Here is a 24164-nt window from a genome sequence, read left to right on the forward strand (position 1 = left end):
ACAAGGACCAACTCTGACCCCCGCCCCCCACTAAACTCTACCCACCCAACAAGGCTCAATCGACCGATAATGAAAAGGTGTGATGGTGTTCCGCACCCCTGCGTACCCCAGAGGTACAGGGGTGGTAATGCTACTCCAAGCCCCCTTTCCAGACTGTACCTCATTCTGTAGGTTCCAGACCCCATCCTTGTGGGTGAACTCCTCATAGCTGGTGCGGCATTTAGGTAGGATGCGGCACTCAAAGCCACACATGTTGAACAGCAGGTTGGGGTTGTCCTTACTGTACACAGACACGAAGCTGTTCTCCCACTGAACTGTAGTCACTGACCGTGGCAGACGGTTCTTGATGTCCCAGAACACTGCCCGACCCCTGCTCACAGAGAACATATGATCACATCAGTCTCCTGGAACTTGAAGGAACTTCCCTCAGAAGGCCAGACTCACAGTATTCTAGGACAGTACACTCCTCCCACCCAGGACACAACCTCATAAATTCCCTCTAACTGTTCTCTGGGTCCCTCAGGCTGATGTCCTTCCAGCTCCCGCAGCCCCAACTTAGACTCACAAGTTGACATCATGCTTCATGAGGCGCATGCGGGCATCTCGGGGCCAGCACTTCTTATTATTATAGCCAACGATATTTTCATTGTTGGGGTCAGGATGCTCTGTCAGGTAACGCTGGATCAGGTCCCGAGCCTCATCTGCTGTGAACCTGTACCAGGCAAGATGCATTGCTGAGACTGAAATAAGCTGGGACCTCATAAGACCTACAGCTCCGCAGATAAAGCCCGCCTCCAACCCCCACCCTACTCACAGGACTCCATTCCGTTTTAGAGCCCCAACCCGGCAACAAGTCAACTAAGGTACAAGAGCTGTATCCAGAGGCTGGGCATATGCCTCAATGCCCTGCAAGGATAAGAATCCAGGCAAGCCCTCACCTGAAGAAAATGTGGATACGATCAATGTATCTGCAGAAGAGACGGATAGGGTGGGCAGCCTCAGTGGCTATGTCCTGGAAACTGAGAAAGTCATTTGGCATCTGAGGGGGCCCAGCCATCTCACTGGCCCGGTGCAGTCCCAATACCAGCAGATCCATCACCAAGCCATAGTACTGCACGATGAATGAGGCAAACTGCAGGCCTCTAATGATCCCATAGGAATTTGTATGGTTCATGTCCTAGAAAGAAAGATTTACAACTCTGAACAATTCTTAACTCATGGCCATGTCCCAGCCCTCTCTGGGGCCTATCCTCTTTGGTCCTCCCCTCAGCAAATCCTACCTCAGGGAGCCAGACACACCCCTCCCCAATTCCTTGATACCCTCCCCCCAAGACACACCTTATAGTTGATGACGACATTGTTCTTGGCTGTCATGTAGTCAGCTATGTTGTGGTCTACGATGAGTCGCAACAGCCTATTAAGCAGGGTCAAGTCGATCTTTTCATACATCTTCTCAAAGCGTGATTCCAGCATGACATTGCACTCACCCTCACTTGTCTCCCACACGTCCTGCAGATTATTAATGCCTGAGGAGTAGGCAAAACAGGTCTCCAGCAGGTTAGAAATTCCAAGGCTAGTGCCTGCAGTACCTGTCACAACCCATAACCTTGTCCCACTCCACTCATTCATCTGGACTGCTAAGAATGTCCGCTTTGCTGGGTTTAACATCAACACTATGACCTCGGCACTAAGCAGCAAGAGAATAAACTAATTCTACTGCCTGGGTGAGAATTCTGATGTAGAACTCAATTCACCTCAAATCACCCCAAGTCACCTCAATCCCCAAGGGCAAAGCCAGAAAAACTTTACCTTGGCACCACTTGTAAACAAGCAGCGGAGGTGGTTCTGTGTCAGCGGGCTTGATCCAAGGTGGGAAAAGGCGGCGCTTGTCAGCTTCATACCAAAGGTACTGGTCCAGGTAGGCATCGGTGATTTTCTCCAGCGGCTCCACGTCATACACTGGCACCAGGTGGCTATAGAGATCCATGAACTCAATGCCCACCTGTGGGACAAGGAAGCTGGCTTACTTGGATCCACCAATCACCTGAGGCAACCCACTACTCTGGGGGCCATGAATGAATAGCATAGCCAATAGAAAACTTGGGGGGCAGCTTACTCACTTCTTTAAAGGCTCTCTGTGTGAGGAGGTGACGCTTGATGCGGGACAATGCCTCATGGGGGTTGTCATAGGCTTGCTCGATCAGACCTAGCTCCTCCCTCTGAGACTGGTTTAACCGAGACTTCACACTGACAAGGAAACAGGAAAGATGAATGGGAAAACCAATAGGAAGCCAAACCCAGAAAGGCCTGAGGCTAAACCTCCTTCCTTTGGACTCTGACAATGATGCTGTTCTTCCCGCTCTCATCTTTCCAAAGGAATCCACCTATTCTACTCCTCACCTGTAAGCTTCCTTAAGCCGCTCCAAGGCCAAGATGAGCAACTTGGTGTCATGCTTGTAGGAGAGTGGGGGGAATGGGATGGGTGAGAACCTCCGGCTCTCCAACCAATGCACGGTGGTGGTATACACGGCCACCGCTTCCTCCGCTGTGATGTACGGCCCATCCTGCGAAACAGACATGATCATCAGCCTCCCACTGTAGCCTAATCCCTACACACAAGGCATGGTCCCGACTCTGCAGTCTATCCCTCTGCCCACTCCCCACGTCCAGCCTAGCCTAAGCTGCCTAACCTTTAGGTAGTTGTGCTGTCGCTCCTGTTCTGCCTTCAGATACAGCCGAGTGAGGCGGCCCAGGTTCTTTTTGCAAACAGTCTTGTCCACAGTGGCTCCACGGCGGATCCGTTCTCGGTTGTAGTGGGCAGTGTTGGTCCACCAATCAGCCTTGGCCTTCACATATCGAAGGATCATATTCTCTATGGGTGTTGGCAGCCCAGGTACCTGAAAGTACAAAAGGCACAATGCGAAAGGGACAGCAACCACACAGCTCTGAAAGGGAGCCCAGGAGTGGTAATCCTACCCCCAGGAAGATGATGTCCATGCCTTCTCGGAGTTGGGGCGACACCCACCTTCCAGGGAATGTTGGCCTTCCAGCAGCGCCAGGCTTCACTGAGGTGCTGCAGGATTGTCCGGGCCTTGTTCTGTTTGATTCCCTCAGGCATCATGTCCAGAATGTCATGCATCACAGCTGCCCGAAGCTCAAGGTCAAAATGTGACTCCACTCGCTGCTTTGTAACAGTCTTTGCCACCCCCTTAGAGTGTCGGCCTAGGAGTGAAATTGATTAAAAGCAAGATTCATTGCTTTCAATGAGTCTCTACCATCATGCCCCCTCATTAACCACAGTTACACTGAAATCAAAAAGTATAAACAAAGTGTCCATACGCCCAGCATATGCAAAAAAGACAAGCTATCTCAAGACATTCACAACTATGCCTCTGAGAAATTTCCATTCTGCAAATCCAAGATAGCCTCAGGCCCCAGAGAGGAGCCCAAGGAACAGAATAGTAGGTCAGAATCACTAGAGAATGGGACCTCTTAGAGGCAATCCAGCAGGAAGGGATTCTCAGTCTCAAACAAGGGCAGGGGATAGAATGGGAACATATGATCTACCCGTGAAGCGATAATAAAACACAAGCTGGACACAGAGAAAACCACTCACCTTCAAACTGTCGGGCAAGGAGGTTGCCCAGCCACCGCTCCAGCAAAGGGGTGATGCCACGCATGAAAAACAGCCAGACCCGCCAGCCAGCAGCCCAGAAGCCACAGCCAGGGCCCTTCCCTACAGGACCCTATGGTCCCAAGCAGAAATCAAGACCGTAAGTTAGCAATTCATTTAGAGAGCAATAGAAAACTGCACACAGGTGGGGTCAAGAGAAACTCATCCTAGACAACAGAGGGGAAAAGAGGCAAAACTCTGGGACCTCAACATCTAAAATGGAGTAAATGAGAAATTCTAAGGCAAAAACCAGTAACTGAGATTCCCTATTTAAAGGCAGCTTTCAGGACGCCTGGGTGGCTCAGTCGCTTAAGCGTCTGCCTTCGGCTCAGGTCACGATCCTAGGAGTCCCCGCATCGGGCTCCCTGCTCACAGGGAGTCTGCTTCTCCCTCTGCCTGCCACTCCCCCTGCTTGTGCTCTCGCTCTCTAGCAAATAAATAAATACAATCTTAAAAAAAAAAAAGCAACTTTGGGGGGAAGTATTACGATTCACAAGGTGAAGACAAGTAATGATACACGTAGAGCATCTCTCTAACTCAGTCCAGGAAAAGAGCCCTGACTAGACCTAAAATTAAAATGGATCTGAAACTCAGGGTCTTGAGATGGAGACTGGCATCAGGCTCCGCACTAAGCATGAAGCCTGCTTAAGATTCTCTCCCTCCCCGCAATGAATGAAGGAATTAATGAATGAACTGGATGGAGAAAGTGAGAGTACGAGGGCAGGGTCCCACCGTGTTGAAGCGGTAATAGATGAGATGCTTCAGGTCCTTGCACATGCGAATCTGCCGCATCAGCTTGTATTTGTACCGGTACATGCCCGTCAGCTGCCCCACGTGAGCAAAGATATACTGCAACCCATCTGCCAGCTGCAACACAATGACCCCATCGGGCTTTAAGCTAGAGCCAGCTCCACAATCAGCGCAGGCTTCATTCAGCTTCCCTACTTGGGGCGGGCATCGGGGATACCTGGCCTCACCTGGAAGGCATCCACATTGCCCAATCGATACTGCACGTGACTGTCCACCACCAGCTTAGTTAAACGCAGAACTTCTCGACACAGATGGAAAGCATTCCCGAAACGAGATTTCTTTCTTTCCTGGAGAAGGTGCCAAGAATAGGAAAAACCTTAATCAGCCATGGTCCCAACTGGATGGGTGCCTTCCTCAGAGGACAGAGCAAAATCAGTCCATCCCTCAAGCCCAGAAGACCGTTAAGGTACAATGCACACACCTTGGTGGTGAGGGTCTTGACAGGTTTAAGATTGAAGTTGTAATCCAGGTGCAGATAGTTGAGGTTTTTACGGTGAATGAGAAGGTTGAGCATGTTGTAGCCCTGGCGGCAAACCTGCAGCCCCACCTCCACCCAGTCCAGCTTCGTGGACTGAAAGAATTTGGTGGCTTTGAAGGAGCGAAACAGGTACCTGGGGTGGGAATAAGAGGGAAAGGGAGAGTTAGCTTCCTGGTTAACTCTGGAACAAAAGAAGTCTGAGCAATGACCCTCAGGCACCTTACCTCTTCTTTTGGGCTTTAGGGGGCCGGTGCTTCAGGGCATTCAGCACATAGTACTTCAGCAGTTTCTGGTATGAGACCCTCACTTTCACAGGCTGCCCAGCAGGACAATGCTCCCGATACCTGGGAAAACAAGCCAACTAGAGCTAGCCCATCTCTCTTTCTAATCCCTCTGTGAAAGGCTGCATGCCTACCCAGTTGGGAGTCTTTTCTCCTATACATCCACTACCATCCCCCCAGGAAGTCTTACCAGTTCTTGACAAGGGGGATGTCCAGGGCCCGGCGGGTGCGACCAGAGCGTAGGTTGAAGGGCCGTGGGGCCCAGAGCAGGGCAATACCATTGGCTGTATTGTCTGTGTAGAGGGGTGTGTCCTTCAGGAAGGGCTCCACAAACTCTGGGAGCTCAAACTCCTCATCATCATCAGGCAAGGGTTCCTGGCTCTGAAAGAAGAACACCCCAAGGGTTCAGCTCCCATTGAACTGGGAAGAGAACTGGGATGAGAGGGAAACTCTCCGGGGCCGAGCACAGTGGCTCCATCTACCATGGAAACTGGACTGCCAGACAAGAGAAGCCCTAAAGAGCCAGGGCAAAAGGGGCCAAGGGAGCAAAGAACAAGCCAGGACCAACCAGGAAAGCAAGCATCACTCCTCACACCCTAACGGGCTCACCACCAAAGGCCTCCCAAAGGAGCCCCAATACCTTAAGTAAACACAAAAACTATGCTAGGATAAGGAGGTCTGTTAAGAAGAACACTATGGAACGTGGGTAAAGATCAAAAACATTATTCCAAGTGTAAAAGGCCAATCACAAAAGACTACATACTGTAAGATACTATTTATATAAAATCTCCAGAATAGTCACATCTACAGAAAAACTAGTAGATGCCTAGGAAAGGGAGGTTCGAGGGAAACAGAGTGACTGCTAATGGTATGGGGATTTCTGGGATGATGAAAAGGTTCAAAAATTACCTATGGGAATAGCTGAACTACTCTGTGAATAAACTAAAAGCCACTGAATTGTATAATTTAAATGAGTGAGTTGTAGCCGTATGTAAACTGTATCTCAATAAAAGGATTGTAGAAAAACCCATAATGCAAACAGACCAAAATATACTATATACAAAGTGCCAATCACAGAAACCCAGATTATACCAGTAACTTAGTTTGAGCCAAGTGCTGAACGGTCAAATTAGCTTAAAGCTCAAGCGGAACACTAAACAGGATGACAAACATGTCTCCCTCAGCTGAATTTTTATCTAGTAACACTTCAGCCACAGTCAGGAAATTTTTCTTAAAAGAACTAAGGTCAGGGGCGCCTGGGTGGCCCAGTCGTTAAGCATCTGCCTTCGGCTCGGGTCGTGATCCCGGCGTCCTGGGATCGAGCCCCGCATCAGGTTCTCTGCTCCGTGGGAGGCCTGCTTCTCCCTCTCCCACTCCCCCTGCTTGTGTTCCCTCTCTCACTGTGTCTCTCTCTGTCAAATAAATTAAAAAAAAAAAAAATCTTCAAAGAACTAAGGTCAGGGGTGCCTGGGTGGCTCAGTCATTAAGCGTCTGCCTTCGGCTCTGGTCGTGATCCCAGGCTCCTGGGATCGAGCCCCACATCGGGCTCCCTGCTCAGCGGGGACCTGCTTCTCCCTCTGCCTGCTCCCCCTGCTTGTGCTCTCTCTCTCACTCTCTGACAAATAAATAAATAAAATCTTCAAAAAAAAAAAAAAAAAAAAAACTAAGGTCAAATGTTCCTTCTCACCTTGACGGAGTGCCTGTGAGAAATTGGGTTGATCAAAGGATCAAAGTAGAAAGCTGGGAGATCGGGATCCTCAGTTTTGATGAACACAACATTAGGAGTGTGGTACCTAAAATGAAAGAAGAGTAAGATCAGGTTCTCCCGCCCTGGCCCAACCCTCTCTTTTCCCCCACCTTTGCTGTAGCTCTCACCAGGTGAGGTGGACATGGTGTGGAAGATTGTTGTACAGGTAAGGAAAAGCGATCTTGTATTCAGTGCGGATAGGCTGCCGGATGATGATCTTGTTAATATCATTGAATTCATTCCAGTCTTCATCCCTAGGGTACAAAATAAAAGATGAGCAGACTAGTTGGGGAGTTTGAAAACTACAACAGGATCTCAAAGATCAAGATTAGATTTTATTCAACCCAAGGTGCCTATAATCCCTAATATCTCCAACTTACTGGAGATTGATGTCTCGAACAAGAGGTTCAAATTTGGGGCCTCCAGGAATGGCCATATTGAGTGCCTTGGAGGTAAAGAAGGCCTTTAGATCAAACAGATAGAAGTAGTTGTCATCTACCAAGTCTGTCAGGAGCTGATTGGCCAGGCGGTAGAGAGTGGACATCATGGGCAGTGTGAATTGCCAGCGCTGGTAAGTGGAGCCATTCACATACCTAGGAAAAAAAGACAGGCCTATGTCATACCTAGCCAAGCCATTGCTCACCCAGGATTCCTTCTGGATTTCCAAAACTCTCACAGGAGCAGTAACTCCAACCATCACTCACTTCCGGCTGTCCCTTAATGGCTGGTGGTCATAGAACCAGTCCAACACAGGGGCATCCTCCTCAGGGTCCAACTCTAGCTGAATGGCCTCCAGTGGTTCAACATCTAGGATGTTGTCAGCATAGTCCAAAGGTGGCTCCTCATCATCAAAAGGGGGGAAACGCATCCTCTTGAAATGCCTCCTGTCTCTTTTTTCTCGACGCATCATAATCCACATTGACCTAAAAGTCAGCAAAGTCACACTATGGTTTCCACCCACTGCCCCCAACCACCACCACCATATTCCAGCCTTTCTCACCCCCACTGGGAGATGTAGACAGGTTCAATGACCCAGGGAATCTCATTGACAAAAGAAATGGCTCCAGTGATGTGGTACAGCACAGGCACGTCCCGAATCTGCTCCCAAGGCATAGGCATGTTCTCCAGGAGTTTGAGGACTGCATGGGGCATGTACTTGAGTGCACTGCAACATGAGGGAGAGAGAATTATAAATGACAAGGTGTTCTGCTACCTGTGCCCCGCAGAGAGGCCGCATGGTATCACAGTCCCGCATTCCACAGAAGAGCCTGCCTTACGGTCTAAACTCTCAAACTTAGCACACAGGCCCTCCTGGACCAGGAACACTGTCCGTCCCCCCAAGCCTCCCCCACCCCCGCTCTCCAATTGTGCCACTCTTCCCCTTAAACTTCACAGTCCCACAATATTGGGTTTCTGTCCCTCTATATCAACAGCTGTCCCTCTAAAGACAGCTTATGGACTATTACACATTCTATACTCCCTGTACCTTCCCATAAAAAATAATAAAATACTCATATTTTATCATAACCATCTTTCTCGTGTCTGTCATGCCACTAGACCATAAGATCCAGAAAGGCCATTATTTTCTATTCACTGCTATATCCCTAGCACCTACCACAGTTCTCATAAAACATTTTTTTATAAACAAAACATCTATGGCTATCTTTATTTAAATAGCTATTTTAGACCACTTTATTAAGTGGCTAACATTTCTGCATCCAAATGGAAGAGATCTGCTAAGGCACTCACACCTGTATTCACTCAGCTTGGGGCCACAGAAAAACAAGAGCATACAGGCTGTAGGAGTTAACTATCTGGAACCTCTCAATTCTGCTCACTGAGGAGTTACAGGCAACAAGAACATCGTGTCCTGTTATGGGTTTCAACCCATTTAAAGATAGGGACATCTTATCACAGCTTCAATAAATTAGTGCCTAGGGCAATCAAGAGAGTAAAGGAAGATCTCAAAATTATCACAGAATCCTAGGTTTTTCTCTTCTAACCACCAACAGGGGCTGTCATAGAGGATTCCTTTCTCAAAATGACAGAGCAGCTATCCAGGACAGGGAGAAGCGAAAGGGGCCAAACTCCAAACGATATAATTCCAAGAGATGCCTTACCCCAAGTAGACCCTTTTGTCATGGCGAAACTTCCTGTTGGTCATGTCTCCATGGTCTCGGATGATCTTTCTAACATGTTCTGGGGGCATGTCTTCCTTCTGAGCATCCACAAATCCAAACTTCCGCTTTTCCGCATAGCGCTTGGCCTGTAATTGCTGCCATTTTCGGGCTACAAAGACACCTCAGTTTAAATAACTGCATACCCTTAGCCTAATCATCCCCACCTCTTGACCCAGGGTAAGCCCCTGTCAGGATGTATGAGTTAGGGGTGGGCACACAGCAGGAGCACTCTCTTATCTCACTCTGCTTTACTCTTTCCTTTATCACATTTGTGACTGTCTAACATTTTTGTTACAGTTTCTTAGGTTTTTTTATTGTCTACCTCCCTCTCTGCAACTTAACCCCTGTCAGGGCAGGGTTTTTTTCATTGGTTATTGTGTCCCCATGGCTTGGATCAGCGCCTGCAAATAACAGACACCCTTTTTTTTTTTTTAAGATTTTATTTATTTATTTGACAGAGAGAGAGAGAGCACAAGCAGGGGGAGCGGCAGGCAGAGGGAGGAGAGGGAGAAGCAGGCTCCCCGCCAAGCAGGGAGACCAATGCGGGGCTCGATCCCAGAACCCCGGGATCATGACCTGAGCCGAAGGCAGACGCTTAACCAACTGAGCCACCCAGGAGCCCCAACAGACACCTTTAAACAGTTAATTAGATGAAAAAATAAATGAGACTGAGTGAGTTGACACCTAACGCTCTGACGCTTGCCAAAACGGGGAAAGGGGTGAAACCCGCTACGCGCACGCGCACACCCGCCCTAAGCCTGCGGGCCCGCAGGCACCGCTCCCGCACGCGTTCTTCACCTTTCTCTTGCAGCTTCTCCTCCGACATGTAATCTGGCAATGGGGCTAGAGGGCCGGGCACCGGGTTACCCGGCCCTCGGTAAGGAAATACTCCGGCCATTCCCGGAGAATCTGGGAGACAGAGAAAGAAAAAAATTAACGAGCAATAGGGCCGAGCCTAGCAGGAAGGTGTCGACACCCCCGGCCTGCAGTCCCGCTTTGCTCAGAGTTCGCCCAGCCCGGCCCCTCCCAACCTTCCGGTCATCCAGCCGGACCCCATCACGCCTCCCGCAGCCCAGCCCTTAAAGCCCGCAACGCACCCCCACAAACCCTCACACAGACCGCCGCTTTCTTCGCAAAGCAATGGCGGCAAACCTACGTCCGCCGCGCGTTCCCAATACCGGGAAGTACGCAACTCTCGTTCAGCAGTTGATCCAATAGGCGCCCACGTGCTCAGACGGATTAGAGAGCTCACCAATTAGACTTGCAGATAGGGCCAGAGGGGGCGGGTCCATAGGCGGAAAGCTTAGAGCGCAAAAGGGTGGGGTCCGGTGGGCGCAAGCCCCGCCTCCCATCTTTTTCAGGCTGTCCTGGGGACCTGTAGTAGATGGGCTTCGCCTTACAGTCCGCGACTGGGGGTCGTCAGGCACGATTTTTGAAAAATAAATTTGTTCGGGGCGCCTGGGTGGCTCAGTCGTTAAGCGTCTGCCTTCGGCTCAGGTCATGATCCCGGGGTCCTGGGATCGAGCCCCGCATCGGGCTCCCTGCTCGGCGGGAGGCCTGCTTCTCCCTCTCCCTCTCCCCCTGCTTGTGTTCCCTCTCTCGCTGTGTCTCTCTCTGTCAAATAAATAAATAAAATCTTTAAAAAAAAAAAGAAAAATAAATTTGTTCAAATCTGCACATTACTCTGTGTCTAGTTTCGTAAATGTGGACTTGAGGTGTGTTAGCTCCGAGTCCATCAGTCCTTTGTTCGTTCACACCTTCGTTCATTAAGCCTTCATTTATTGAGAGCCCAGTATGTTTCAGAGGTTGGAAATGCAACAGGGGAAAAAACCAAGCTTATGGAGCTCATAGGGAACGGGGAGGCCAAGCAACCCAGAATCTTACAATGCAATGTGATGGGAGTTGGGGGCAGGGCATTTAACCCTGCCTGTGAAGTCAGAGTTAGATAGACAATAAACCTGGAAAAATAAAAAAGCCTTGGGGAACAACTTTGCTCAGTGTCTTTACCACTCCCCCTCCGTTCCATTTCTTCTCTCTCTAGCAATGATTGCATTATGGAGTATATAGTGGACACCTTATAAATGCTTCTTGTTTCCCTCAGGTTCTGCCTGTTTTGCTGCCTGAATTGTGCTCCATCTCCTGCCATCCTTGTTTCACTTTCTCTCTCATTCTATCCTAACAACTTTATTTATTTATTTTAAGCTTTCTTCATTTATTTGACAGAGAGAGACACAGCGAGAGAGGGAACACAAGCAGGGGGAGTGGGAGAGGGAGAAGCAGGCTCCCCGCTGAGCAGGGAGCCCGATGTGGGGCTCGATCCCAGGACCCTGGGATCATGACCTGAGCCGAAAGCAGACACTTAACGACTGAGCCACCCAGGCGCCCCTATCCTAACAACTTTAAATCTGACTTAGTCAACAGGTAAGTTTGTTTGAACTCACACAGTTTACTGTGGAGGATGCAGAGGAATTGTAACTGATAAACCTCTCAATCTGGCTGAGAATTTAGGACTCAAAGGTGAAATAATAGAGAAAAATGCAAAGAAGAGTTCAGGCAAGGGCTGGCTGGTGCGGAGATTCACAGTCACAGAAGGAAGAGGAGCATTAGTAAAGATTTGATGGAAATGGATGGGTGTGAAGGATTTGATGGAATAAAGAAAGAGGAAGGAAAAAGGAATCCCAAGTGGTAGACACTGCTAGAGTTGGAGTTTAGAAAGAAGAACCAATATGGCAGCTCTGAAACCAGCCAGTCAATCAGACGGGCAACAGTAGAAATTTCACCATCATTATTATTATGTTCATCATTGTCATTGTCATGAAGTCCTTCCACCTGTATAAGGTTTACTTGTGTGGCTGGTATTGTTCTAAACCCTGGTAATGGGGCGCCTGGGTGGCTCAGATGGTTAAGCATCTGCCTTCGGCTCAGGTCATGATCCTAGGGTCCTGGGATCGAGCCCCGTGTCTGGCTCCTGGCTCAGCGGGGAGCCGCTTCTCTCTCTGCCTCTCCCCCTGCTCGTACTCTCTCTCTCTCTCTCTCTCTGTATCTCTGTCTCGAATGAATAAATAAAATCTTAAAAAAAATAAAATAAACCCTGGTAATATCCTACTATTGTCTGTGGTTTTGTTAAAAGTACTAATGTCGATTTCTGGTTTTGATTTTTCTGCTATGGTCATGTAAGAAGTTCCCAAGTGGGTGAAAAGTACATGGGAACTCTCTGTACTATTTCTTTTTCTGTCTCCAAGATCAAGTACTGAGCTGAGATCAAGAGTAGGACACTTAACCAACTGAGCCACCCAGTCACCCCTCTTTTTTTTTTAAGATTTTATTTTTTTTTTTTAATTTTTTTATTGTTATGTTAATCCCCATACATTACATCATTAGTTTTAGATATAGTGTTCCATGATTCATTGTTTGTGCATAACACCCAGTGCTCCATGCAGAACGTGCCCTCCTCAATACCCATCACCAGGCTAACCCATCCTCCCACCCCCTCCCCTCTAGAACCCTCAGTTTGTTTTTCAGAGTCCATCGTCTCTCATGGTTCTTCTCCCCCTCATAAGATTTTATTTTTAAGTAATCTCTACACTCAACGTGGGGCTCTAACTCACAACCCTGAGATCAAGAGTCATGTTCTCTACTGACTGAGCCAGCCAGGTGCCCCTGTACTATTTCTAAACATTATTATTGAGATATAATTTGCATTCCATAAAGTTCAGCTGTTTCAAGTGTACAATCCAATGATTTTTAGCATATTTATAGAGTTGTGCAATTATCATTACTATCTAGTTCCAGAACATTCTCATCATCCCAAAAAGAAACCTTGTACCCATTAGCACTCACTGCCCAAGTCCTCCTACCTCCTACTCCTCAGCCCTAGGCAACCACTAATCTACTTTCTGAGTCTATAGTTTTGCCTGCTCTAGACATTTCTTATAATTAGTACTATACAATAGTGATCTTTTGTGACTGGCTTCTTTTACTTAGCATGTTTTTGAGGTTCATCCTCAAAATATACACACGTACACACACATATGCATATATACATATACATATATATGTATATAAATCTTCTTCGGAGAAATGTCTATTCAGATCCTTTGCCTATATTAAAATTGTGTTGTCTTTTTATTATTGAGTTCTGGAAGTTCTTTATCCTAGATACAAGTCCCCTGTCCTTGGGGCGCCTGGGTGGCTCAGTTGGTTGAGTGTCTGCCTTCAACTCTGGTCATGATCCCAGGGTCCTGGGATTGAGCCTCATGTCGGGTTCCCCGCTCAGTGGGAGCCTGCTTCTCCCTCTCCTTCCTGCTCATGCTCTCTCCATCTCTCTCTCTCAAATAAATAAAATTTTTAAAAAAACAAAACAAAACAAAACAAGTCCCCTGTCCTTTATTTGATATGCAAAAATTTTCTTTCACTCTTAGGGTTATTTTTTCATTTTCTTGATGGGTTCTTTGGAGATCAAAGGTTTTTAATTTAAATAAAGTTCAACCTATCAAATCTTCTATTGCTTATGATTTTGGTGTCAAATCTTAGAAACCATTGCCTAATCCAGCCTACAAAGATGTACTCCTGTGTTTTCTTCTAATAGTTGTATAATTTTAGCTCTTACATGTAGATCTATGATTCACATTCAGTTAATTTTTGTGTGTGGTGTGAGATAGGGTCCGAATGCATTCTTTTGCATGTGCATATTCCGTTGTCCCAGTACCATTTGCTAAAAAGACTATTTTTTCCGTTTTGAATTGTCTTGGCCCCTTTGTCAAAAATCAGTTGACCATTTGTTTGTTTCTTGACACTGTTTTATTCCATTGATCTATATGTTTATCTTTATGCTCTCTGTGCCATTTTTGCAATTTTTTTTTTTTAAAGATTTTATTTATTTATTTGACAGAGAGAGACACAGCGAGAGAAGGAACACAAGCAGAGGGAGTGGGAGAGGGAGAAGCAGGCCTCCCGCGGAGCAGGGAGCCCGATGCGGGGCTCGATCCCAGGACCCTGGGATCATGACCTGAGCCGAAGGCAGACGCCCATCGACTGAGCCACCCAGGCGCCCCTGCCATTTTTGCAATTTTAATGTGAGCTTAAAATCATTTCAAAATAAAAAGCTAATAAATAAATAAACTAATTTAATCCTCGAAACAACCTTAGAAGATAGTTATTATTATTATACCCATTTTACTGATGAGAGACCCAAGCTCAGAATGATTGAGTAATCTGCCTCGGGTCACATGGCTAATTACACAAAGCATGTGTCAGGTTTTGTCTAACAACATTATATGCATTAGTTCATTTAATTGTCACAATAATCCAACAAGGTAGCTGCTCTTTTTTTTTTTTTAAGATTTTATTTATTTAGGGACGTCTGGGTGGCTCAGTCGGTTAAGCGTCTGCCTTCGGCTCAGGTCATGATCCCAGGGTCCTGGGATCGAGCCCTGCGTCAGGCTCCCTGCTCCACGGGAAGCCTGCTTCTCCCTCTCCCTCTGCCTGCTGATCCCCCTTCTTGTGCTCTCTCTCTCTCTGTCAAATAAATAAATAAATAAAATCTAGGAAAGAAAAGATTTTATCTCACCATAAGCAACTGGATCCAGAACATATGGGTTTTTTGTTTGTTTGTTTGTTTGTTTGTTTAGTAGATTTTGCCCCCAACATGGGGCTTGAACTCATGACCCTGAGATTAAGTGTCGCATGCTCTACCAACTGAGCCAGCCAGCTGCCCCTGGAGCTTATGTTCTTAACCATACTGCTATATCATCTCTAAGAAGCATAATGTTGGATGGGAAAATCTGGCCTAAGCTGTAGTTGGTCTTGAATTCCAGAGCTTTGGCAGCATTTTGACTTTGCCAGTAATTTGATCTATTTGCCAATGTTTTCCAAGCTTTTTGTTTTAAAGCTGGAAAACATTTTTGTAAATGGAATAACTTACAAATGAAGAAACTTTAAGACTTAAAGAGTTAAGAACTTCTCTTAAAGTCTCTTAACTGGTCAAACATAGTCTGAGTTAGTCTGACGAAGCTCAGTTGAGTAGCAAAGTGACAAAGCCGAGAACAGATCTGAACAGAAAATATTACCTGTCATTGTTATGGACCATTCATTACATCCAAACCAGTCTCCTCATTGTTTATGGAGTTTAAAACTGGACTTGGAGAGGTGCCTGGGCGGCTCAGTCAGTTGGGCATCTGCCTTTGGCTCAGGTCCTGTGATTGAGCCCTGGGTAGGACTCTTGTTTCTCCCTCTCCCTCTGACCCTCCTCCCCCCACTCATGTTCTCTCTCGTGCTCTTTCTCTCTCTCTCTCAAATATATAAATAAAATCTTTAAAAAAACTGGACTTGAAGGTGATTGTGGGTTATATAAATGAAGGAGTCCTCTGGCTAGAAATACACAAGTGTTGAGTCTGGAAGCTAAGACTAGATATTCAATCAACAGACCAAAGCTGATACTAAAGCCATAAAAACAACGACAGAAAGTCAGATGAGGAAGCCCAGAGACACAGTCTGGAACAGGAGGATGCCGGAAAAAGCCAGGGAAGTAATAGCTGGAAAGGTTGGGAGAGGCCCATAGGAAGGAAGAGCTTCAAGAAAAGGAAGCCCTCTACCGTGTTAGATGATGCAAGAAGTAGAGGAAGACAGAGAAAGGACATGATATTGGCAAGAAAGAATTCTCTGAGCAAGGAGAGCAGTTTCAGAAAAATAATGGGACAGTAAGGTTCCTGGTTGCCAAGGAGGTTCATAAAACAATGAAGACAATGGGAATCAACCATTCATTTGAAAATTTAGGCATAAAAGAAAAACAAGAATTTGGACTGTAACAAGAGGGTTAAGAGAAATTGAGATAAGGAGGAAGGTAGATTAGAGTCATAGAAGTGGCAGAGGGGTGCCTGGTTGGCTCAGTCAGTTGAGCATCCGACTCTTGGTTTCGGCTCAGGTCATGATCTCAGGGTCACGAGATCAAGGAGCGGCAGGCTCCAAGCTCAGCAGGGAGTCTGCTGGAGATTCTCTCTCTCTCTCTCTCCCTCTGCCCCTGCTTGCACACACACACTTTCTCTCTCTCTCAAAATAAATAAATAAATCTTTTTTAAAAATCTTAAAAAAAAAATCGTTGGTGTGCCTGGGTGGCTCAATTGGTTAAGCGACTGCCTTCAGCTCGGGTCATGATCCTGGAGTCCCGGGATCGAGTCCCGCATCGGGCTCCCCATTCGGTGGGGAGCCTGCTTCTCCCTCTGACCCTCCCCCTCCCTTATGCTTTCTCACTCTCCTTCTCTCTCTCAAATAAATAAATAAAATCTTTTAAAAAAAAAATCATGGAACTGGCAGAGACATCAGAGATTATCTTGTCCAAAGTCCTATACAACGCAGTAAGTCTTTTCAAAGCATACATACACTTAAAGATTTATTTCTACAAAAGTTTAACACACACCTCCAGGTGCTGGCCTTGCCAGGGTGCCAGGATACAGAAGACAGCCAACCAGACCAAGGCTATCCCTGCTGGGAGCTTGCATTCTAGATGGGGATATTAAATAGCTAGTTATACAGTGAATGTTTTTAGTTTCAGTTTTTACAAAGTTATACAGTCTCATAGAATTTGTTACAAAGAACAGCTGCCTAATATACCCTCTGCCCATTTCTCCCTCTCCAAAGAAAACCACTTGCACCAATTTTAGGCGATCATTTTGGCGTTTATTTTCATATCTCCAAATAAGTGTGTAATGCTACCTTTTTTAAGTAGGCTCAACGCCCAACATGGGGCTTGAACTCAGAATCCTGAGATTAAGAATCACATGCTGTGCCAGTTGAGCCAGCCAGGTGCCCCTGTATTGCTATGGTTGATCTTTTGCTTTCAGAGATTTACTTACTTCCCACTACAGAAAATAGAGATCCAAATCTCCCCGCTAGCCTCCCAAATATATGTATATCCTTCCCACTACCATTCTCCCAATCTGGTTATTGAATAATTTTGGAAAGATTTATAAGCAGTGTTTATGTAATTGTGCATGTAATAACAATAGCCAGCCCTTATACTCTGTGTTAGGCACTTTTCTAAGCACATTGCACATGTTAATTAATTTAATTCTCATGATAATCCTATTACTGTCATTCCATTGCACAGATGAGGATACTGGGGCACAGAAAAATCAAGTAACTTGCCCAAGTCCACATAGCTATTTAGTGGCAGGTTTGGGGTTGTAATCCAAGCAGTCTGGCTCTGGAAGCCACAAGCTCAGGTTCCCTCCCCACTTGCTGTAGGAGGACATAGCAGTATTGGGTGAGTGCCCAGCCTCTGAGACTCTCATTTATTTCCTCACTCCTCAGGTACAGAGGGCTGTGCCAAGGCCCACCTCCTGGGCAGACATTTTCCTCTTGCTAAGGATCCAGCCTATAGGGGAGAATCTACACCTCTCCTGAACCTTCCCCCTAAGTTATTACCTCTCCTGTCCCCCTGTTTAGTGCACTCACCTCCACCTGCCATTTGTGTGTCTATCATCAGTAATTCACATGAGGTATTTTTTTTTTTTTTTAAAGATTTTATTTATTTATTTGAGAGAGAGAATGAGACAGAGAGAGAGAGAGCATGAGAGGGGGGAGGATCAGAGGGAGAAGCAGACTCCCCGCCGAGCAGTGAGTCCGATGCGGGACTCGATCCCGGGACTCCAGGATCATGACCTGAGCCGAAGGCAGTCGCCCAACCAACTGAGCCACCCAGGCGCCCCTCACATGAGGTTTTAATGTAAAAAAAAAAAACAAACCATACAAACAAAAAAAACTTTATTATTCCTGTCTATACAAATGTTATGCACAGATTTGCAGCTCATTCATGTAGTCAACAATGACTGCATTTCCTTTCCTAAGCAACTGTTCATTTTGTCTATAGTTAACAGATGCATCTGTTCAGTTTTCTATAGACTCTTTGGCAATTACTCCCCTGGCTCCTCATTAGTTTTAGATCTCTTCTCAAATATGCAGACATATAAGGCAGCCTATCAGTTTCACCTTTCCCAAAAGGTACCTTCCAGAGCTTTATGACCCACTGTAGTATGCCAGCTTCCCTCTGTGCTTGCTTATTGTACAGCTCTCTTCCTAGGATCCCCATTCAATATCATCCTGGAAAGTCCTTTCTTCTCTTTTATCTTGATTCTCCTGTTTTCTTCATCTGTGTGCTCCTCTTTCTTGTTTAACTCCCCCCCCCCTTTTTTTTTTTGGTGAAGTGTATCTTCTAGTAGTTACCTGAAAAGGGTGCATGGAAAATGAATTTGGGGGGACAACCCTCACACTTGATTGGTAGTTTGGCTGGGTATCAAATTCTAGTTTGAAATAATTTTCCTTCAAATTTTTGGTGACATCACTCTGTTACCTTTTAGCTTCCAGTGTGCTGTTTAGAATTCCAAAGTCATTTTTATTCCCAGTGTTTGTATGTAACTCTCCCTCCCCTCTAGAACATTAATCTCAATGTCCTGAAATTTACCTATAATGTTGCTTGATGTAAATTTATCTCCTTTCACTAGACTGGGCATTCCACGGACCCCTCAATATGTAATAACCGCAACTCATGTTCTTTGGTTTTGAGGAGTTGTCTTTCATTACTTCACTAATGATTTTCTTTCTCTTTTTTTCTCAGTTCTCTCTTTCTGGGACTCCGATTATTATTTTTTATTATTTTTCTATTTTTTTAAAGATTTTATTTATTTATTTGAGAAATAGAGACCGAGCACAAGAAGGGGGAGGGGCTGAGGGAGAGGGAGAAGCAGACTCTCTGCTCAGCAGGGAGCCCGATTCGGGGCTCAATCCCAGGACCCTGGGATCATGACCTGAGCCGAAGGCAGACGCTTAACCAACAGAGCCACGAAGGCGCCCCTCCCATTATTATTTTTTAAAGTAAACTCTGTGCCCAACATGGGGCTTGAACTCACAACCCTGAGATCAAAAGTAGCATGCTCTACTGACTGAGCCAGCCAGGGACTTCGTCCCATTATTTTGATGTTGGGTCTCCTGCACTGGTCCCATGATTGTCTCATCTTTTCTCTCCTAATTCTGGAAAATTTGCTCAATTTTCTCTTCCAACTCTTCCATGAATTTTTCATTTCCAGTATTACATTTAATTTCAAAGTACTCTTTTTGGTTTTCTCTGAACGTCTTTTTTTTTTTTTTTTGCTAGTTCTTATTTCATGGTTACAATATATTTCCTGGTCTCTCTGAGGAAAACAATAAGAGCTTTTCTGAAATTTTATTCTCCATGCATAGTCTCTGCTTTCTGTGTGTTTTCCCCCATTTTTCTTTTACTATATATACCATGTTAGAGGCTTTCCTCAAATGTGCATAATTGGTTCTTTAATTAAACTTGCAATAAGTACTTCCAATGAAAAGTACAGAGAGATTTGACCTAATTATAGGGGGAGGGTCATGGGCATTTCTTTGGAAAAAGACATGTTGGAAATGAGCACTGAGGGGTGCCTGGGTGGCTCAGTTAGTTAAGCACCCGACTCTTGTTTTGGCTCAGGTCATGATCTCAGAGTGGTGAGATAGAGCCCCATGTTGGGCTCTGCGCTCAGTGTGGAGTCTGCTTATCCCTCTCCCTCTGCTCCTCCCTCCCCCCACCCCCGCTCTTGCTCTCTCAAATAAACAAAAAAATCTTTTTTTTTTAAAGATTTTATTTATTTATTTATTTGAGAGAGAGCATAAGCAGGGGGAGCAGCAGGCAGAGGGAGGAGGAGAAGCAGGCTACCCGCTGAGCAGGGAACCCGATGTGGGACTCGATCCCAGGACCCAGAGATCATGACCTGAGCCCTTGAAGGCAGACGCTTAACTGACTGAGCCACCCAAGTACCTCAATAAATAAAAAAAAATCTTAAAAAAAAAAAAAAGAAATGAGCACTGAAAAATGAGAATGTAAAAAAGAAAAAAAAAAACAAAGAAAAAAAGTAAAAGAAAAGTGAGAGTATATAAGATGTAGGGTGTGGGGTAGGAGGAGGGGAGCCAGAAAGATGGGAGCAGGGGATAATGGGAAGCCTACCAGGCATTGGCCATTGCCTGTGCAAGGTCCTGAGAAAGAAAGAGTGAAATAGTGAAACACAAAGTACCATGAGTCTGGAGAGTAGACAAGGGTAGATCATGCAGAACACTATAGGCCACATCATGAGTCATGCCTTTATCTTAAAAAGAAAGAGGAGCATCTGGATGGCATCAAGCAGGAGAATGACACGATCAGATTTGCATTTTAACAATCACAGACTGGCTGCTACATGGAGAATAGTTAGAGAGTCATCCTCATGTCACCCGGGCTAACGATGACGGTGACTTTGACCAGTGTGGGAAAGCGGAGATAGAAAGGAATTAATGGATGTGGAATCCATTCCAGACTGGGTGATCAATCAGATATGTGAGTACGGGGTAGGAAGTGGGGTGACATGCTTGAGGGTGATTCTTCCGTCCCTGGCTGACGTGGTGAGCTGATGGCAGCGCTATGCACAGACCGGGAGAGTCCTGGGAAGGCTGCAGGTCTGGGCAGAAAGTGCCTGACTTCGCTTCTGCACAAGACCTTGGATGTCAGAATGCAACAATCCCACCCTCTAGACGTTCGTTCTGGTTCATTCTCAGTCTGTCGATGACCCGTTTTTACATTTCTTACCTCTGGTTTCCCTCCTCTGGATGACCCTTCCTTTTCCAATTTCCCACCTTAAAAAAATCCTGATTCCGGATTTCCCATAGCCAGGGATCTGGCGTGTTTACTCAATAGTATAAATACTTTATAGGTACTTGTTGAAAGGAGAAATAGGGGCACCTGGGTGGCTCAGTGGGTTAAGCGTCTGCCTTCGGCTCAGGTCACGACCCCAGGGTCCTCGGATCGAGTCCCGCATCGGGCTCCCTGCTCAGCGGGGAGCCTGCTTCTCCCTCTCCCTCTCCCTCTGCCTGATGCTCCCCCTGCTTGTGTTCTCTCTCTCTGATAAAGAAATAAATAAAATCTTAAAAAAAAAAGAAAGGAGAAATGAAGAAAAGTGGTGCCAGTAATAGCTGGAGACACAGAATAAAATGGGCACATCTTCCTGGATCATAAAACTGACAATTTCACTTGATATTTTGTAAAAAAAAATACATAATATATACATATATATGTATTTATTTATTTTTAAGATTTTATTCATTTATTTAAGAGAGAGGGAAAGAGTACCAGCGCATGAGCAGGGGGAAGGGCAGAGGGAGAAGCAGACTCCCCGCTGAGCAGGGAGCCCGATGTAGGGCTCGATCCCAGGACCCCGAGATTATGACCTGAGCTGAGGGCAGACACTTAACTGACGGAGCCACCCAGGCACCCCTATTTTTTTTTTAAAGATTTTATTTATTTATTTGACAGAGAGAGAGCACAAGTGGGGGGTAGGGGCAGAGGGAGCGGGCAGACTCTGCTGAGCAGGGAGCCTGACTCAGGGCTGGATCCCAGGACCCCAGGATCATGACCTGAGCGGAAGGCATGAAGGCATATGCTTAACCAACTGAGCCACTAGGAGCCCCTTTATTTATTTTTTTTAAAGATTTATTTATTTATTTTGAGAGAGAGAGAGAGAAGGGGGGAGGAGCAGAGAGCAAGGAAGAGAATCTCAAATAGGCTCCATGCCCAGCATGGAGCCTGACACGGGGAGCCTGACATCATGATCTGAGCTGAAATCAAGTGTCTGACACTTAACCGACTGAGCCACCCAGTCGCCTCTGTAAAAAAATTTTAAATCAAGTATTATAACTTCTTGGGGCGCCTGGGTGGCTCAGTCAGTTAAAGGTCTGCCTCGGCTCAGGTCAGGATCCCAGGGTCCTGCTTGATGGGGAGTCTGCTTCTCCCTCTCCCTCTGCCACTCTCCCTGCTTGTGTGCTCTCTCTCTCTGTCAAATGAATAAACAAAATCTTTTTAAAAAAAGTATTATAACTTCTAAGTAATTTCATATAGTATTTCATATGAAAACATAGCAAGAGACTTTGAAGCAGAATGCAAAGTTCATATGAATTTCTAGAATTCAGTATATGTCAAGGAAGGGCTGTTGTAGCTGCCCTACCTAGGCCGTGCCCCCTGTTTCCCTGCCCACATCCCCTCGACCTCCCCAGGTCTGCACCCTTGCTTGCTGTCAGGGTGGAAACCTTTGGATTTGGGGAAGAGCTGGGGTTAGGGAAGGAAGGGCAGGAGCTTGAAGCAAACAATGTTTGGACAAACTGCTGTGGGGAGCAAGTAACCAGCAGAGTAACGGTGCTGTTGTTTTTGTTTTTTTTAAGAATATTTTATTTTATTTATTTGACAGAGAGACAGAGAGAGAGCACAAGCAGGGGGAGCAGCAGGGGGAGAGGGAGAAGCAGGCTCCTCGCTGAGCAGGGAGCCTGATGCAGGGCTCGATCTCAGGACCCCGGGATCATGACCTGAGTCGAAGGCAGACGCCCAACCGACTGAGCCACCAGGCGCCCTAGCAGTGCTGTTCTAGGCCAGTGTGGCAGCAGGACTTTGTGGTATTCCAGTTCTTCAGGCTTCTCAGTCCTCCTCTAGCCATGCCCTGACTTGGGATCAGGGGCAAACACTGTGCCAGTCTCTCAGCCCCCAGGATTAGCAATGCCAACCAGTGAAATTCAAGGAGGTCAAGGAGTCTTTCAAGGGCATAGGCAGGTAGGCCAGAGTGAGGGGGACAAAGCTGAAGCCCAAGGAATCATTTCCTATCCCTGGAATGTCAGACACCACCCCAGAGTGGTTTTGGGGTTGGGTGGTGGTAGGCAGGGAGCCCTTTGCAGGGACCCTCACGTTGCACGACACAAAGGAACTCCCATTCTTCTACTCCTACCCCTGGGTTTACATCCTTACTTCAGCTGAAAGAGCTCACTAGGTCTGAGAATCGCTACTGTGTCCGGTTCCTGCAGAAGATGTGGCAAGTGAAGGTTTGTTTCCCACCAGGTGAGAGGCAGGGAAAGAATACACACAACATGGAGTTAAGTGATATTCTTGTTTGCAGGGGAAAGCTGAAATGGACCTCTGCCCTGCAGTTACTACATTCCTGAAAAGCATCGAAATCAACACTTGGTGAATATAAGTCTGGCTTTCAAACTGAAGCACCCTGACTTAGAAATACGACTTCAGGGGCACCTGGGTGGCTCAGTCGTTAAGCGCCTGCGTTCGGCTCGGGTCATGATCCCAGGGTCCTGGGATCGAGCCCCATATCGGGCTCCCTGCTTGGCGGGAGGCCTGCTTCTCCCTCTCCCACTCCCCCTGCTTGTGTTCCCTCTCTCGCTGTGTCTCTCTCTGTCAAATAAACAAGTAAAAAATCTTTAAAAAAAAAAAAAAAGGACGTCTTTCACCCTACTTTATTAAAAAAAAACAACAAACTCAGTTACAAGGGAAAACAAACTGAACCCATACTCACGTAGGCAAATCAAAAGTTTTTTGGCTTGTGTAATTGAAATTCCAGGGAAGTTCTGGCTTCAGGCAGAGTTTGATCTAGATACTCAAATGATGATAGAAATCTCCATCTGTGCCCCCTCTTTCTGTGGTTGCTTCATGCTCAGGGAAGCTCTCTTGCATCCTACTGGCTTAGCAATGTTAGCACACGTGGTGTATCTTACCCAAAAGTTCTAGCCGAAGTCAAGGTGCTGAGGCTCAGAAGCTCTGCTTATGTGTCATGAACTCATTTCAGGGAAAGACGATATGGTGTTTTGATTGGCTAGGCCTAGGTCACATACCCATGGACAGGAGAATGAAAGAGGGGTGGTTTTTAAAGGAAAATCTCTACAGTGCTGGCAGGCAAAAATAGCAGACGTTGGCCACAGGTGATGTAATGGGGAAAAAATGGGTTTGAGTCCAGACCCTGTCACTAACTAGCTGGGTAAAACTGAGCAAATTATCTAGCCTCTCTGAGCCTGTTTTCTCATCCAAATAATGGGATTAGTCTCTATCTATCGAGTGGGGTTAAATAGGATAAAGCATAAAAGGTGAGTGACATGTGGGAGAAGTACAAGAAATGTTCAGCTCGGGATGCTGTGAATTTAG

General features: G+C 46.3%; 1 protein-coding gene across 2 annotated transcripts in view; it reads right to left on the reverse strand.

Annotated features, from left to right (window-relative positions):
- PRPF8 (pre-mRNA processing factor 8) overlaps positions 1-10349 on the reverse strand; it is a 34939-nt gene extending 24590 nt beyond the window's left edge. Inside the window, exons 1-23 of one of the 2 annotated variants that reach the window (XM_032428681.1) lie at positions 10267-10349; positions 9968-10078; positions 9110-9278; positions 7990-8154; positions 7694-7912; positions 7370-7582; positions 7118-7243; positions 6930-7035; positions 5433-5623; positions 5186-5305; positions 4905-5094; positions 4651-4770; positions 4406-4540; positions 3617-3746; positions 3026-3222; positions 2691-2897; positions 2401-2564; positions 2121-2247; positions 1810-2002; positions 1339-1526; positions 939-1177; positions 566-712; positions 160-370 (exon numbers count right to left, since the gene is read on the reverse strand). In XM_032428681.1, the coding sequence (XP_032284572.1) occupies positions 160-370; positions 566-712; positions 939-1177; positions 1339-1526; positions 1810-2002; positions 2121-2247; positions 2401-2564; positions 2691-2897; positions 3026-3222; positions 3617-3746; positions 4406-4540; positions 4651-4770; positions 4905-5094; positions 5186-5305; positions 5433-5623; positions 6930-7035; positions 7118-7243; positions 7370-7582; positions 7694-7912; positions 7990-8154; positions 9110-9278; positions 9968-10067 (3657 nt within the window). In that variant the 5' untranslated portion in view covers positions 10068-10078; positions 10267-10349. The remainder of the gene's footprint in view (positions 1-159; positions 371-565; positions 713-938; positions 1178-1338; positions 1527-1809; positions 2003-2120; positions 2248-2400; positions 2565-2690; positions 2898-3025; positions 3223-3616; positions 3747-4405; positions 4541-4650; positions 4771-4904; positions 5095-5185; positions 5306-5432; positions 5624-6929; positions 7036-7117; positions 7244-7369; positions 7583-7693; positions 7913-7989; positions 8155-9109; positions 9279-9967; positions 10079-10266) is intronic. The other variant, XM_032428683.1, reaches the window with a different exon arrangement.
- Between the last annotated feature and the right edge of the window lie 13815 nt (positions 10350-24164).

Source organism: Phoca vitulina, unplaced genomic scaffold (genome assembly GCF_004348235.1).
Source record: "Phoca vitulina isolate PV1807 unplaced genomic scaffold, GSC_HSeal_1.0 scaffold40, whole genome shotgun sequence".
In the NCBI taxonomy this organism is placed as follows: domain Eukaryota; kingdom Metazoa; phylum Chordata; class Mammalia; order Carnivora; family Phocidae; genus Phoca; species Phoca vitulina.